This window comes from Alosa sapidissima, chromosome 5 (assembly GCF_018492685.1).
Source record: "Alosa sapidissima isolate fAloSap1 chromosome 5, fAloSap1.pri, whole genome shotgun sequence".
Lineage (NCBI taxonomy): Eukaryota > Metazoa > Chordata > Actinopteri > Clupeiformes > Clupeidae > Alosa > Alosa sapidissima.
Window position 1 is genome coordinate 10,161,843 of NC_055961.1, and position 15,913 is coordinate 10,177,755.

At 43.8% G+C, this 15,913-nt stretch overlaps 1 protein-coding gene across 1 annotated transcript; it reads left to right on the forward strand.

Annotated features, from left to right (window-relative positions):
* The first annotated feature begins 4,262 nt into the window (after positions 1-4,262).
* On the forward strand, positions 4,263-7,183 carry gsx1 (GS homeobox 1). The gene is made up of 3 exons (XM_042091528.1): positions 4,263-5,493; positions 5,770-5,927; positions 6,081-7,183. The coding sequence occupies exons 1-3, from the start codon at positions 5,070-5,072 to the stop codon at positions 6,288-6,290; spliced, it is 792 nt and encodes a 263-aa protein (XP_041947462.1). The 5' UTR covers positions 4,263-5,069; the 3' UTR covers positions 6,291-7,183.
* The last annotated feature ends 8,730 nt before the right edge of the window (positions 7,184-15,913 follow it).

Consider the following 15,913-nt stretch of genomic DNA (forward strand, 5'->3'; position numbering starts at 1 on the left):
CAGCTTGTATTTAGTCCCATACGAGGGAAATATTTATTTTATATTTGCCAAGACCCAGATTGGTAGGCTAGCCTACTGTTTTTAATCTATCTACCTATCTATCTATGGCTGTGCATCGGTAGTGTCATTTCTGTACAAGTGGATAATCACACTATAAGACGAGACAGGGGCGTCGCATTGTCAAACAAAGGCCTAATTACTGATTAGGTGACCTCGTAATTAGTTAATTTGGACAGGCGCAGGTCCTAAGCACGGCAGCATGGGAGAGAATAGGTCCAACTCTTTCTGGTGTCAGTCTACCTATCGCTTAGCCTACTTTGCCCTTGGATTTCATTCATTTTCTACATTTTTATTGAAATATCTTATGTCGTATAAGAGATTAGATTCAGGTTCACTGTCATTGTGAAGAGAAAAAATACAAAGCCGATGAAATGTACTAGGCACCTAACCAGAAGAGCCGAAATAGTATTATAGCGTAACAGGCTGTTATAGTGTATCTCTTTTGCTGTGTTAAATAAAATAGACTAGGCTATGTGAAAACGAGAGGGCAGTTAGACATTCACATACGCACCGACACACATAGGGTCAAAGCAATTTGTCGGCTTCCAGTTGTGCAAGCAAATTGATGAGGGCTACCTCCTGGAGTTTTGACTTATGGCCCCTCTTTCTCCAGCACGCACGCACACACATACACACACACACACACACACACACGCTGCCTTTATAGCACGGAATATTCCGTCTTTATCAGGGATGGATTACTGCACGGGCCTACCGGGCCCAGGCCCAGGGGCCCAAGGGGTCAGGGGGCCCTGAAGCCCAAGCCTTTGCATGGAATCATTGCCTCAATATCAACAAATCAGGATGAAGGCTATGAATCTGATTAAATTTAGTATTGGCCATCCCCAAAATGCACCAGACTACAGGAAATCACATAAAAAAAATGTAAACATTTCCTGGGGGAGGGCCCCCAAACCCCCCCCCCCACATATACGACAATAAGTGGGGGGGCTTTAATACATCTGGGCCCAGGGGCCCGAAAGTTAATAATCCACCCGTGGTCTTTATCTCTCAAATCTCCTATACACACACTCATCATGTAACTTAGACTACAGGAACTTACCGCCCTAACCAGCTTCTCAAGGGGATCCGCTTATGATCTCAAGTGTGTGCGCACGCACAGTCGCGCACCAGGACGCGCCTACAAACCACCACATAACAAACTCACAATAACCGCAAATAACATCGGGAAAGAATTGGACACAAGAAGCACATGTGGTCTACGTTTATTTACCACACACACAACAGAGAGAGGGGGGGGGGGTAGGAAAGGGCAGAATGACTCCAAAACACTGCCTTTGTCGAGTTTCTAATAGCCCATACCGAACTAACCATCATCCAATTTTCGATAATTAAATGTCGCTTTGAGGGCTAAAAAGCGACCGGTTGAAGGGCTTTAGGAGCGAACGGGGGTGTAGAGAGCGAGGGAGAGGGAGGAAAAGAGAGGAGGAGAGAGGCCTATGACAGATTTCTCCTCAATTACGGGCTACTTAAAGTTCGTGTTTCACCGGCTGCTGTTTATGCCATTGCGTCAGAGGAAGGTCTCTCTCTCTCCCTCTCCCCGCTCCCTCTCCGCCTCTGTCTCGATAATAACCCCCTCTTGTAGCGCTGTTTGTCGGCGGAAAGGCCGCCCGCTGGCATATTTGAAATGACTTAATTGACGCTAATTTTCGCAAAAAGCGAGCTGTTAGCTATTAGCCTCTTCCACTCACCGGCGCTCCGCGGAAGAGAGGGAGGGAGGAAGAGAGCGAAGGAGTGCGAGATGGCAAATACGTTTGTTTCGTTTCATTTCCACCGTTTTTTTCGACCAATTATGTGCTATTTTCCAACAGAATCGAGTGGCTTTCGCTGGCGTTGTGCCTGTCCTGTTTTCGAAGCAAGCCTGACCCATCGAAGTTTCAGCAATGTTGAATAGCCATCATGTTAATTCAGACAGACCGACAGATAGAGAGACAGACAGGCAGATGGAGGGCCAGTAAACTCAGTTTCCACAACATACTGTCAGCTAGATAGATAGATAGATGTTGGTTCATAGTTTGATGATGAACTGTAAATGGTAGGCTATAGCTGAAAGAGGCAACCATACAAGTGAAAAGTTGTTTTAATAGATTAATTGATAATTCCGCCAAATAAAATCTATTTTGAATAAAGTAACTTCATTAAATAACACAGGCAGATAAACAGCAGCCCACAACGTTAAAGGCCTAAACTAATTATGAATTAATAATGCTTGCTCTTTGGTCAAGACTAGACTAATTGCATCTTCCAAACCAACACTCACGTTCTTCTCGTTCCTGTTCGGCAGCAGGAGTAGCCTAAAACAAACGGCAGACGTTTAAATTAAAAATTCGAAAATATCATATATAATCAGAAACATCCGTTTGTAATAATCGAATATTATATACCTATATTGTACCTTTACCTGAAAGTCTAGCCCACTAACAAAAGTGGGCTAGACTTTCAGGTAAAGGTACAATATAGGTATAATGTTAGTTAAAGTTGAGCCATTTATAATCCAAACGGAAGCAGAGTTGCTCCAGTCTATTGACTATTAGTTATAATTAATTAGGACGGTCATGTAGCCACGGGAATGTTCTATAATTCACTAATTTTGTCAGTGTTTAATCTTAGTATTATCTCTGGCTATTACAATCGTAAAATGTCCACTTCATGAAATGTGTTTTACATTTAGCCTATATTTATGCATTTGGCAAAGGCTTTTATCCAAAGCGACTTACACAATGAGGAATAACATGTAAGGTGTGCAGAGGAGATCTTAGGTGTATACAACTGCATCAGTCGATACAGTTTTACATTGTATATAATAATTATTTTATGTATTTTAAAATATGACAATAACACGGTAACAATATGTTATAATATAATATGATAATCAAATCGCCAACATAAGGAACAGGATGTAGCCTATAAGCTATATCTAAATTTGTCTGTTGTCTGAGAATAGAACAGAATAGACAGATTAAAAGAGAATAATACCTATGATCTATTTTTACATTATTCAGTTTATTGGATGTAAAACACCATATTGTGGCTGAAAGACCGTTGATATTGATTTGTGAAACACTGAGGTTCTTTTAAGCTTGCCTGTATCCTTGGCCATTTAAGTTATGAGAAGAAACGCTTTTATTATTATGAACTGAATTTCAGCAGATGTATTTCCATTACAAACTGCATGACGACGGTACAGTCACCAGGACCCCAACCCCTGTACCCTGCCCTGCGCATGGGCGAGTTCAGCGAGTGTGTTGCTGGTCCCCGTGACCCCATAGCCATGACCTACAGGTGAGGCACCCGAAACTCGGCAAACTCACGACGGGCGGCTTGTGACTCTTAACTAAATGCCCTGAAACTGGCCATGGTGCGGACATTTTATAAACCCGAATGCCTCTATTTCCTATCCCCCGGTCTTCCAGCCACTCAGAGTCCGGCCCATTAGCTCACCGGCCGCTCCCTCCCATTTCGGATCTGACCCACGCGCCGCTTGTGTGTAATTTAGTATTTACGGGCATCCGTTGACAGCGCTTCTGGATGCTCGCGGGGAGAGAAAGTGAGGTGGTGCACGGCGGGTGTTTCTCTCCAAAAAAGAGTAACTCAGCGTCAACGAAGCGTCTTGACCCTTCCACTGTGGAAAGGGAATGTAAGCACACATACGTAAATGTGTGTGTGTGTGTGTGTGTGTAAAATCTGTAAAATTTTTTCGTAAGGGACCAGTAGACTCTAACGACCCAGTGACATTGCCAAACTGAAGTGCTTATTGAGCAGATGTAATTTTAGTCAAATTAGATTTCAGTGTAAACGCGGCCCTGCCATATCTGAGAGATATTCACTCGCATATTTATTGCTATCCAATAAACCAATTCCGTAGGCCTATCAGGTCATTTTAATTTAGGTAAAACAGTCCTCATCTATAGCATGAGTGTTGCATCAACTGTAAATGTAAATTGACTAAATTACTTTTTTGCGTTAAGAAATCGTTAGACCAATACAGTAGTGCATGTATGCGTAACGCTAAATGTAAAAATATATACATTTAAATTGTAGCAATATTGTAGCGCATCGTGGAGGTAGTGGAGTCGAGGAGTCAGCCAGCCATCACGTCACATAAGCTGGGCCTCAATGACGTAGAACGCATTAGAGTACAATAGTGTGAATAAAAGTAGACGGTTTAATGGAAGGTTTAATTGAATTTGTTAAACAACAAACACTAAACGGGGGTCCTGGATGGCGAGAGAGAGTACGGAGTGAAAAGAGAACAAGGAGGGGGGTTAAATAGCGTGTATGAATAAAATGAAAGCATGAATGGGATTGAAATGAATTAAAATTGCGTTTTATAATCTTATCAGCCGTTCTGAAAGCCGGTTTGGCGTTTGAATATAATGCGTGTAGGGTGGGAGAGAGGAGGTTATGAAAGGTGGAATTCTGGATGGAGGTTCGTAGCCTAAAGTAAAAAAAAAAGATATGCGCATTCAATTGAAAGTTAACTAAGAGCAAAAGAGACGGCGATGGCGAGACAGAGAGGGGAGGAGGCTGCCTTTCTTTCCACATTCGCTCTTTTACTCACTTTCTTAATCTGACGCTCACTCGCTCGCTCGCTCGTACGCTCTCTGACTGATGTCTTACGAAGTACATTATCTCGCGCTTCGTCTTAATAGAGCGCGCCTCCTCCCTCTTACCCGCCCCTCACCGAAATGCGCGTGCAGCTTCAATAAAGAGCCCATAAAAAGTAAAAAGAACTCATTCACTCATTGTTCTATTGAAGTGAGATAAGTGCCTCCTTCCCTCGCTCCCTCCCCCCTCTCTCAGCTTTCCTTTCGTCCTGCGACAGTATTTAAGAGGCGGCTGGGAGGCAGAGACATCATTCGCTCCAACCAACTAGCCTGAGAGTCACTGAACTTTCGACGAAAATCTGGATTGAAGAGAAGTGTCAAGTCCAGAATTGTCTTTTCGTGTCTACATTCATTGGCATATTGTCCAGCTGAAGTCCAGACATGCCTCGCTCCTTTTTGGTGGACTCCTTCATTTTACGAGAGAACACGGAGAAGACAGCGGATACCGGAGCTCCCATTTTCCCCTATGCAATACATCACCATCATCCAACGCATCCGTTCCACGGCTGTCACTCTAGAAAGGCCGGACTGCTGTGCTTCTGCCCGCTTTGCGTCACTACAGCAGCGGTTACGGCGTCTCAGCTCCATCCATCAACTCCGCCAGCTCCACCGGGAATCCCCCCGCTTCTCAAAGCGTCCTTCCCTGGTTTTGGAAGCGCCTCATACGGTCACGCTAGTGGATTGAGTCGGCAACATGGTTCTGCAGGTACCGGGGCGGTACATCTCAGCGTTAGTCCCGGAGTTTACCAAGGAGGATACCCGACTGTACACGCCACAGACCCGCGGTATCATTGTATATCTATAGGTGAGTAAAACTACGTGCGACTTCTACCTTCGACATCCTTTGAGTTCACAAATGTTAATGTAATTGCAGCACAGCATAGCAATAAGAAGTATCATTCATTATTTAGCCGTCTGGTTTGGTTTTAGCCGTCTGGTTTGGAATAGGACACGATTTTCTTTTGAATTTGGATCGTGTTGATTTAAGCATATTTTAGTCACTCTAAACATATCTCAGTGAAATCTATTTTTTTCTTTGAATTGGTTGGTGTCTAACTTGTCAAATGCTCTCTCCTGACAGATAACAGCTCGAGCCAACTTCAAAGTACCAAACGAATGCGCACGGCCTTCACGAGCACTCAGCTTCTGGAACTTGAGCGCGAGTTTGGGGCCAACATGTACCTCTCGCGACTAAGGAGGATTGAGATTGCAACCTACCTGAACTTGTCAGAAAAGCAGGTAAATACATTTACCCTGACATATGTGTCTATCCATCTATCTATCTTAACCATCCTGTGACTTGCAATATCCTTAATACCATTCTGTCTGTCATATTGCGTAGCTGTACTGTATTTCGATTCGTGGCTGACATTATGCAATCTTCTTCACCAGGTGAAGATCTGGTTCCAAAACCGCCGCGTGAAACACAAGAAAGAGGGTAAAAACGGCCACAGCGGAGCCCACCGGGTTGGGGGCGGGAGCGCACACTGTAAATGCGCGTCCATGTCCTCAGCGCGCTGCTCTGAAGACGAAGACGACGAGCTGGCCATGTCGCCAGAATCTTCGGGGAAAGAGGACACCGACATGTCCATCACTCCGTGACCGCATTTGGAGACGACATGGTGTGGCCTGGGCTCGATGTAGTGTCGTTTGCTTGGCACTGACATTCTTAAGGCATAGCATATGGCCCGGCGCAATGTCCATAATGCTTACACACTTTACAGTAACGACAATGAAACACTGTATGGAAACATGGTATCTTCCATTGTATTATGGGACATTTACATGTATTGCCATTCAAAACATAGCCAAAGTTGTATCTGTACATATGTAAATAAAATAATCAAAGTAACAATATATAGACAAAGTTTACATATTCGTACCTATGTGTACCTCGATGATTTACCGCCTGGTAGGCTAGATTGGAGAGGGTGTTTAAATGGACGCACCTGTTTGAAACACCTAAATAGTGATATCTAAGAAAGCACCGAAACAGTCGTCGGGTCATCCACACTGAATTCCATTTGTGGACTTCTGAGAATAGTATATGATATGGCGTTTTCTATTGTTTGGTATTGTACAGACATGCACTAACACTGTTTGTTTACAAATCAGACTTGATTTACATTTTTCATGTGATGATGTATGTCCTGTTTCGGACCAAATGTCAGTGGGAGATCAGGGCCTTGAGGTTCTAATCATCATCAAAACCTGATTCCAGAGAATTGTCTTTGAGATGTGTACATATGTTTTCATACCAAGCATGGCTTGACGATGATGTATAATTTTGTACAGCCAGTTTTATGTAAATACTGTTCTCCATTTTATGTACATTTGATATAGTACACATGGAAATTATTGCGCCTGGACTGGCGTCAGATTGTCCTTTCTTGGTTTGGACTTAAAGAAGCTTTAAGTGGCCGTTTAGTAACGGGCATACCCTAGTGTTAAATAATGTTTGTGTCAATATATATAATTATTATTGTTGTTGTATATTGATTTCAGTTTCAACTGTACTTGAAAAATATTTATTTATTTAAAATAAAAGACTATTTCTTAGTAAGATATGAGCATGTGGTGTTATTCCATGTGGTTGTGGTTCTTACTCCGTGATGCAACTTTTGGGCATTGCGCGCATTTCCTCAAAGGTATCCAGCTCTCCAGAACGCATACAAAACGTAAAGCAAAACGAATACATCTCTCTCTCTCTTATTCTTATACTATACTATACTACTATACTTAAATAAATGAAAAGTTAGCCAGTTAGCTTAGAACCACAGACCGCAGTGCGCTGGAACTGGTAAGGCAGAGGACTGTTGAGGGGCATGAGGGATCCGGAGATGAATACCCGCGTCTGTTGCCTGCATGATCTGACATGAGAGTGGGCCCATCTCTGGAGCTAAGAGCAATAGTATATAAGTGACAGTGGGCACTACAGGACACTATGGGACTATATGAGCTCATGGGTCTGTACATATCCACTTGCTATGCAAACCAATATATTCCACTATATACCTGTTATATGATTTATACAAAGCCTTACATAGCATAGCTACTGGTAGATATGCTGTTGAGAATTGATTTAAATTTGACCAAGAAAAAAACTTTTCACAGACTTTGTTGGAAAGCTGTAGATATTTGAGCTCTACATGATCTGGCAAGGGCAGACAAGCCCGTCTTTACATCCAATTACAACTGTACAAGATTGAAACATACATTTTAAGAGTTTAGATCAGTGGTCCCCAAACTACGGACCGGATACGGCCCGCCACCTCATTTTAGGTGGCCCCCCAAAACATGTCCGTGGTATATAGGATCCGGCCCGCACCGGAGTACGACATCGTCAAACTATAACCTCCGTAATTTCCCCCATTCATTCTCTATGGCGGGTCTTAACAGTACACATGTAATACTCTTTTTGTCCACTGGTGGTTGTTTTGGCGCTGTTTCGCGTTTGCCATCGAAAACGGAATGAAATGTATAGTAGGCCTACCTGCAAACAATGTAAGAGGCCTCTGCTGACTGCATCAGTGCTCAAAGTATTCTAAAAATGTATCAATTAATTGTTAATAACTAACTAACTTCTATTCAAGTCATACTTCTGGAACTTTCTGGTATAATTATTTATATTTTTTATTCACTCGTTCAAATGTTCTCATCAGGTGAGTGAAAGTTAGAATGGTGGTCATTTCAGATGTTTCTGCCACCACTTCATAAAACTCATAGATTGAGAACTTTAAATTATTTGTAGGATATTGCTTGTTCACAACTTGAGCTGTGTAGCCTATGCAAAGTTCAGAGTTCAAAATATACTTTTGGGACTCCCTGCTTATAGTTTTGAGAATGCTATTATTATTATTTAATTTGAGCTACATTTTACACTGATATGGCATGATGGCAATATAAACACAGATAACAATGGTATTAAATTGGAATAGCCTATAGATTAAATGTAATGGAATATTCAACTAAGGTAGACTGCCTTTGTTCACAGCGCTAAGCTATTTATGGTTACTGATATACTCCGAGTCTCTGGCCCTCTCTTAGAGCCAGGCATAGTGAGCTGGCCCTCGGAAGAAAAAGTTTGGGGACCACTGGTTTAGATTGCTCTCTCTCTCTCTGCGCAGGCACAAGGTGTTCTGAATTCAACGGCAACTTTAGGCTCATTTAACCACCACCCGACCCCTTCCTCATCAACTGCGAGAGACAATGACTAGAGTATCTCCATGCAGTCCAGCGCGACAGCAACTAGTCTGAGCAACAAGTCTGAAGCTGTCCATCTATCTGTAGGACACAGCACACGGGAGAAAAGAACAGCGCGAGGCTTTTTTTGTGTTTGGCAAATGGCGCGTGAGCGAGTGAGTGCGCGTGGCGCGCACGAGCCTTGCCTCTCCGCTGCAGCTCGCCTCTAAGTGGGAAGAAAACTCTCTCTCTCTCTCTCTCTCTCTCTCTCTCTCTCTCTCTGTGTATGTGTGTGTGTGTGTGCGTGTGTGAGAGCGAGAGAGAGAGAGAGAGGGGAGAGAGAGTGAGTGTGTGTATGTGTGTGTGTGTGAGAGAGAGGTCCACTTGAAGTCTTTTATTGACCTAAAAGAAAGGCTTTGATTGTTTAAATCCACCGGGAAGCGCAATGGGGAGGAAGCACTTGAATGTTTTGAATCAGAGCTTGGAAACTGTTTAAATCCAGGAGAAACTCTGCTTAATTGACAAAGCATGTCGTTAGCCTGTTCGCTAGTACAACCTATCATAGGCTACTATCCAAATTAAATCTGAAAGAGAAACTGAAATAGTATTTGATTTAGTTTTGATGTTAACGCAGTCTGTCACTTAACGTTTTTATATTTAAGTTGTGTCATATCTTCTCTGTTCACGGAGAATAAGTTCAGAAAGAGCTTTATTGCACAGAAAACACACAATCAAATACACAAAACACACACATGGACATTAAACCCGTTAATCTTTCCCGGGTGAACTTGGCTTTAAGCTGTTTTTTGACGCCGGTCTCTTGGGAGACATACAACGCTCCCGCGGGACAGACCATGGAGACAATCCCGTGCGCGAGAGGGCTTACCTCCAACTCCCAGAGCGAGCGTTTTATTAGCCCTCATCAAAACATAGCATGACAACATGAATATATTACAGTGTATTTTAATACATTATGGAATATTTGCCGGATGCATAGGCTCCTGGAAGCCCCGCTACTTCTGCTGTGGTCTCTGTTCAGACTCTTACGCAGTCTTACGCAAATTCAAAACGGGATATGTCAAAAGTCTCTTAAGCCCACCGAAGCTTTATGCTCTGCTTTGTCCATCTCCTATCATGGGAGCAGACACCCTCTATCATCCTACAGTACTAGACTCATGGAAGTCCGGAGTAGCCTACATTTTGGAAAAAAATGAAAACGTGTAGGCTACAGCCCAGAGGTTATACTTCACTCCATCCATCCATCCATTTCTACCTATGCATTCACACGGAAAGCATTTAAGATGTTCATTTAAAGAAAGACATCGTTTATCCAAACTATTCACAACTTTATTTCTCAGTCTGTCTTTTTGTTTGTTTGATTCGGAGATAGGATCTCCGGGTCTCCCTCGTGCTCCCTCTCCGTCTTATTAAATTTCTTACATTAAATGCTCTACACTTAAGCAGCAGACTGATTTTTAATAAACACCGATTCCGTCCCCGCCTTTCACAACATACCCTTTTACCCATCACACACACACACACACACACACACACACTCTCTCTCTCTTTTTCTCATTCACTCACACACACACGCGCGCGCGCGCACATTTGCATGTGTTTAACGATATTGGATTAACCGACTGCAGGGCTTGGCGTTTTGTTAATTAAACGTGTATAGAGCCTTATTCTTTTCGCGCTCTTTAACCTCTCCCCTCGCTCGTTCACTGCAGTCGCTCTTTCATCATCATTCATTCCTCTTTCACCCTTGCACCGCCCCCACACCCCCCAAACACACACATCACTAAACACACACATCACCCAATGCTACCCAACATACTGATCTCAAAATGTTCACATCTGTTTGTGGCAGAATATGTCCCTGTTTCTGGTTGAGTCATCATTAACCTATCTATCTATCTATCTATCTATCTATCTATCTATCTATCTATCTATCTATCTATCTGCCTGTCTGGCTGAGTTCATCTGTTTGTCTGTCTTGAGATAACAGCTAAGCAGGTCATATTTAAGATGAGGTGGTGCAAAGTTCATGTCATGAAGTGAATTAAACTTTTAACATGCACATAAAAGAGTTTTTAACTATCTGATTGTTTAGTTATAGAACGTCTTCATGTGACACCGTGACAATATGATTTGACAGGTACCTAACGTCTGGTTTATATGCCCCTGGGGCTGTTGGCTGTTTTAGGAATGAACCCTGTTTTCCAAGGTCACGAGCAAAGTCTATGGGCCTTGTCCGTATCGATTTCCTGAGTGGTTGACTTGCCACAATGGCTGCTTTGGGACCCGTTCTTTTCTTTTAGTCAGCCAGAGCATCACACCGCTACCAGCCGCAAGCCGCTCAATATGGCCTTTATTCGCTGTGCCTTTGGTCCGCTCTGGGACAAAGTGGGCTAGAAAATAGTAAACTTCAGACGCAGAATGAGAAAGCATCGGCCTGCCACTGGCTTCACTCGGCCAACTCGGGACGTCTGACACGGAACAAATGAGATTTACCTCGTCACTATGAAATTACAAGAAGCGAACGAGAAGAAAGCGTATGTCATTGTTGTCGCGTGGTTTTTCCGAAATTCGAAGCTTTTCTACGGGAGTGTCCGCAGTTCACTTGTATCCAAATGTCCTATGGCTCTACCCCTGCAGGCCCTAAATCGTCAACAAACACAGACTCTACAACAAACACAAATTCTAGAACAAACACAAACTCTTCAACAAACACAAACTTTCCAACAAACACAAAGCCACTGTTTGGTTTATTCTAAAGTCTGTTAGCATTTTGCACGCATTGAGTGTTAACAATAGTTGATAGATTGTGGTGGCCATGGTCAAGTTCATGCCTCAAATTCAACTAGGATCAACTATTTCTAGTTTAACTATACTTGTATATAATACATCTTATAATCTGCAGAGCTTCAAAATCAATACTTCAGTAAAGAAATTAAAATAATAAAATATTCCTGACACTGATCAGTCTACTGCCATCTCTAGGTGCGTAGTCTGCAGTTCTCCCAAGTGGCGCTAAAACAAATGTATCCATAATTGCATTAAAATGCGGGGAACACAATGGTTATCTTTTCATAAAACACCATTAAAAACAACATTTCTTTTACACAAAATACAAAAAAAAAAGTTTGAGACTTCCCACGTGTCCTACATACCACCTGCCTCTCGGTCGCGCGCGCGCTCAGAAACAAAACCGACAAAATCTCTCCTCGAGCCCTTCAAGAAAAAAAAAAGAAGGGATTTTCACCGTCTGAACCGATATTTCTCAGTCTAAACGTTTCTGACAGTTTCTCCTCTTAGTATTCTCCTTCCCTTTTTGCTCATTCACTCTTTTCTCTATTGTAATCGCGTGGTTTCACGAGCCGTGCCAAATAGGTCATTTTTGGAGAGGTTCTGTCTGCGCGCGTAAAAGGCGCATTGACGGACCGAGAGAAAAAAAAAACTTTCTCTCCTTCTCTGCCTCACTCTTTCTCTCTCTCTCTCTCCGTTGACAGGCAAACCAGCTGCCTCTCGTGTTGAAAGGACGGCTTATTAATGTTCTTTGTCATGCAGAATTCTCTCTTCTCTTTCTCCGTCTTTTCTAAAGAGGTGGAACAGAAAAAGCGCACAAAGGGACCCTTCTCTTTTTCTCTCTCTCTCCCTCTCTCTCGCTGGCTTTTCCCGAGCTCCGATAAGGGGGGCGGCTTGAGTTATGTTTTGTGTGTGAGAGTGTATATGTGTTGTGTTGTTTTGTGTGTGTGTCGCTGGCTATTTAATGGCGATGAAGACTTGGATGAAAGGGGGCGAGCGAGCGAGAGACTTCGCCGTTGTCAGCTGCGCGTCGGTACCCTCGGTCCTTGTTGGCGTCTTTTTCGGCGTCTTTCCCCCAATCGTCTCCCCACTCGTCTGTCAGATTTTCAGGTGCCTCCTCTTAACTCAACTGCGGCTTGCGGGCTTTTGACAGAAAAAGGCGTTTCGGGGGGAGGAAAGGAATAAATTGCCCTTTGTCCGCCGCCTCCCAGGACGTTTTACGCGCGTCTATCGCATAGCTTGTTTCGTTCCGGTTTTGTGTTTTCAACCGTTTCTCGCTTGTCCCTCGCTGTTTAATACTTAATACAACGCGCGACAGCCGCCCTCTCTGTGGGCCCGCGCTCCTGTCTCCCACGTACTCCTCTAGGTATACTGACAGAGAAGCCAAAACAAGAGGACAGGACTTAAAGTCACGTCATGGAAGAAAGTGTATCTTTTTAAATGTATGCCAAGCCAAACAAACCAACTTTTGGAAAAAAATTCTTTGCCTAGATTTTCAACGTCTTTCATCTCATCCAAATTTTCACTACCCCCTTCTCTTAATATCAGTCATGGAAAACATAATGAGATTGAGATAAACACACGGAGATTGTTGGAGAAGACCTGAAGTTTCCTGCCTCCACACAATAATATGACACACACACATACACACACACACACACACACACACACACACACACACACATCCGTCATTCGCGACAAGTTCACGTTAACAACAACTCTTCTATTCAGTGAGAATCAGACACTGTACCCCCGCCCCCTGATGGTGTGTGTGTGTGTGTGTGTGTGTGTGTGAGAGAGAGAGAAAGAGAGAGAGAGCGTGAGCGAGGAAGTGAGTGAAAGAGAGAGAGAGAGAGAGAGAGAGAGAGAGAGAGAGAGAGAGAGAGAGAGAGAGAGAGAGTGCGCGCATGCACCTTGCACTGCACTTAAAACACGAAGTAGGCTAACCTATACATAATTTGAACTGCGCATGCGTGAGTGGAAAGCACGACTGAACGTTGGCTTATTGCATCTATTAAATACATAAATTAGTTACCAGCATTCATTAGGCTAGCCTATACATGGCTCATTACAAAAGCCAAAATCAGTATTGGGTGTAATAATGGCCCCAAATAAATGATTATGCGATGGCATGAATTATAATGTGCAATTTTTTTTTTAAAGAAATGGTGTAGAATATTATATGAATACTCATTCCCGACAGTTTTTAAAACAGCCCTGGATCTCTCGCCAGCTCCAGTCATGAAAGCGCTGTGCTACTTGGGATCTCTACATCTCTACAGCCAATGGGCGGATGGGACGCACGTCTCGATCTGGAACATTGGGCAGTGCGCTGGGTGCATCACCACACAGCGCTCTGACAGCAACAGGTTGTTGGCACCAGGGGCGTCGCTAGACCTACTTATCAGACTTTTTTGATTTTGAATAACTGCTGCATGCATGGAATGAGCTAGCGGGCTGTGGGCACCACAGTTCATCTACATCATTTTCACAGCGACAGTTGGGTCACAGTAGGCTAGTGATGCGCAGGTGAAAAGTTAGCCGCCGATTAAGTGTCATTTTTAGGAAAGGTTGGTGATATTCCTGCTCACATTAACCTACACACCCATCCCAGTGTCTTGCTCCCGCAGCGCGCGTGTTGACGGTTCAGTCTATGCCACTATGTTAGATTACTGCAAAGCCAGACAAAATCACTTTTAACACGGAAACCTAAATGGACAACAAGAGGACTCTGAGGATGAATTCGTTGAGTTTGACAAAAGGTGTGTAGGATTAGACTTGCACCCTCGTAGAAAGGGCCCTAGGTACCCCTCTACCGACGGTCTCCTTAATTCGAACTGTCCTCGTGCCAGCCCACCGAAACGCTAGTATAAATGGCAGAAACACGTGTCATCGTTGGTGACAGCCCCATTCCCAGCCAGCCTTCTAATCAGTCTCTGGGTCTCATTTTCCTTCCTTCCTTCCGAACACACATTTCCTCACCTTCTCTCCTTTACCTGATCTTCTCTTCATTCAGCGATATCTTTATTTTTCGTAACTGTATCCCTCTACCGTCTAGCTGTATTCTCCGCCGTCTGAACAATGTTGACAACTTCTCAGTTGAGATTCTCCAGGCAACCATTTACTTCCGGTCTAGGGGCCTTTAGTCACTGCAGAGGGCATGATTATGATGATGATGATGGCATGTCAGAGATGCATAATTCAATATTTTGGCAGCTGTGGTAATGTATGAAAACTAGGCTACAGTATACGCATCAATCCTTTTGTTTACGTGATATTATTAGGTGAAAATTGCACGAGTAATCATTGGCTTTGGAAAAGCGGGGATATGGAGAAGTTTATGAACAATAATAAACGAAGTTTTAGACCACTGATGAGGGTCCTATAAGCTGTATGAACTTTGGCTGAGAGTGTGCGTTTCCCAAGCGGCAGGGCAACTCCTCCCTAGTTTACCGAGCCGTTCCGCAGCTGCCCGTGGGGGCTATTGAAGTCTTTCGTGGCCAGCAATTGCGGTTCGCATCAGCGGAGCCGAATGGTCTCGGGTCGCCCTCAGGGCTGAGTCTCAGCTGATGAATGGAGCCACAGAAAGGCTCGAGGACTAGCCGCTTTGCGGGTGTGAAATCGAGAGCGTTTGTGTTGTAGTGTTTGGAATGCGTGGAATTCCTACTAGCATTTAGAACTCTCTCTTTAGCGCTTTAACTTACAGTTTGTTTGTGTGTGTGTGTGTGTTTCTGGGATTCATGCTTCAGACCAAGCAGGCATGCACGTCAATACACATACCCACACACACACACACACACACTTACTTGGCACCAGAACAGACATCACATTTGGAATCTCGAATCATACAAACACTCAGCATCTAGAAACAAACATCATACGCATGGGCGGATTATGAACTTTCGGGCCCCTGGGCCCAGATGTATTAAGGGAGGGGGGGGGGTGGGGTTGGGGGTCCTCCCCCAGAACATTTTTGATTTGTTTGATGTGATTTCCTGTATTCTGGTGCATTTTGGGGATGGCCAATACTAAATTCAATCAGATTCATAGCCTACATCCTGATTTGTTGATATTGAGGCAATGATTCCATGCAAAGGCTTGGGCTTCAGGGCCCCCTGACCCCTTGGGCCCCTGGGCCTGGGCCCAGTAGGCCCGTGCAGTAATCCATCCCTGTTGGCACGTAGAACCATGCAAACATCCCACTAGGCACTTAGCACCAAGCATCACACTCAGCA

Bases quoted from the DNA above. Each gene is read 5' to 3' on its own strand.
- gsx1 (XM_042091528.1), top strand. From the start codon at position 5,070: ATGCCTCGCTCCTTTTTGGTGGACTCCTTCATTTTACGAGAGAACACG. The intron at 5,494-5,769 runs GTGAGTAAAACT...CTCTCCTGACAG, and splicing joins GTATCATTGTATATCTATAG to ATAACAGCTCGAGCCAACTT. The intron at 5,928-6,080 runs GTAAATACATTT...CTTCTTCACCAG, and splicing joins TGAACTTGTCAGAAAAGCAG to GTGAAGATCTGGTTCCAAAA.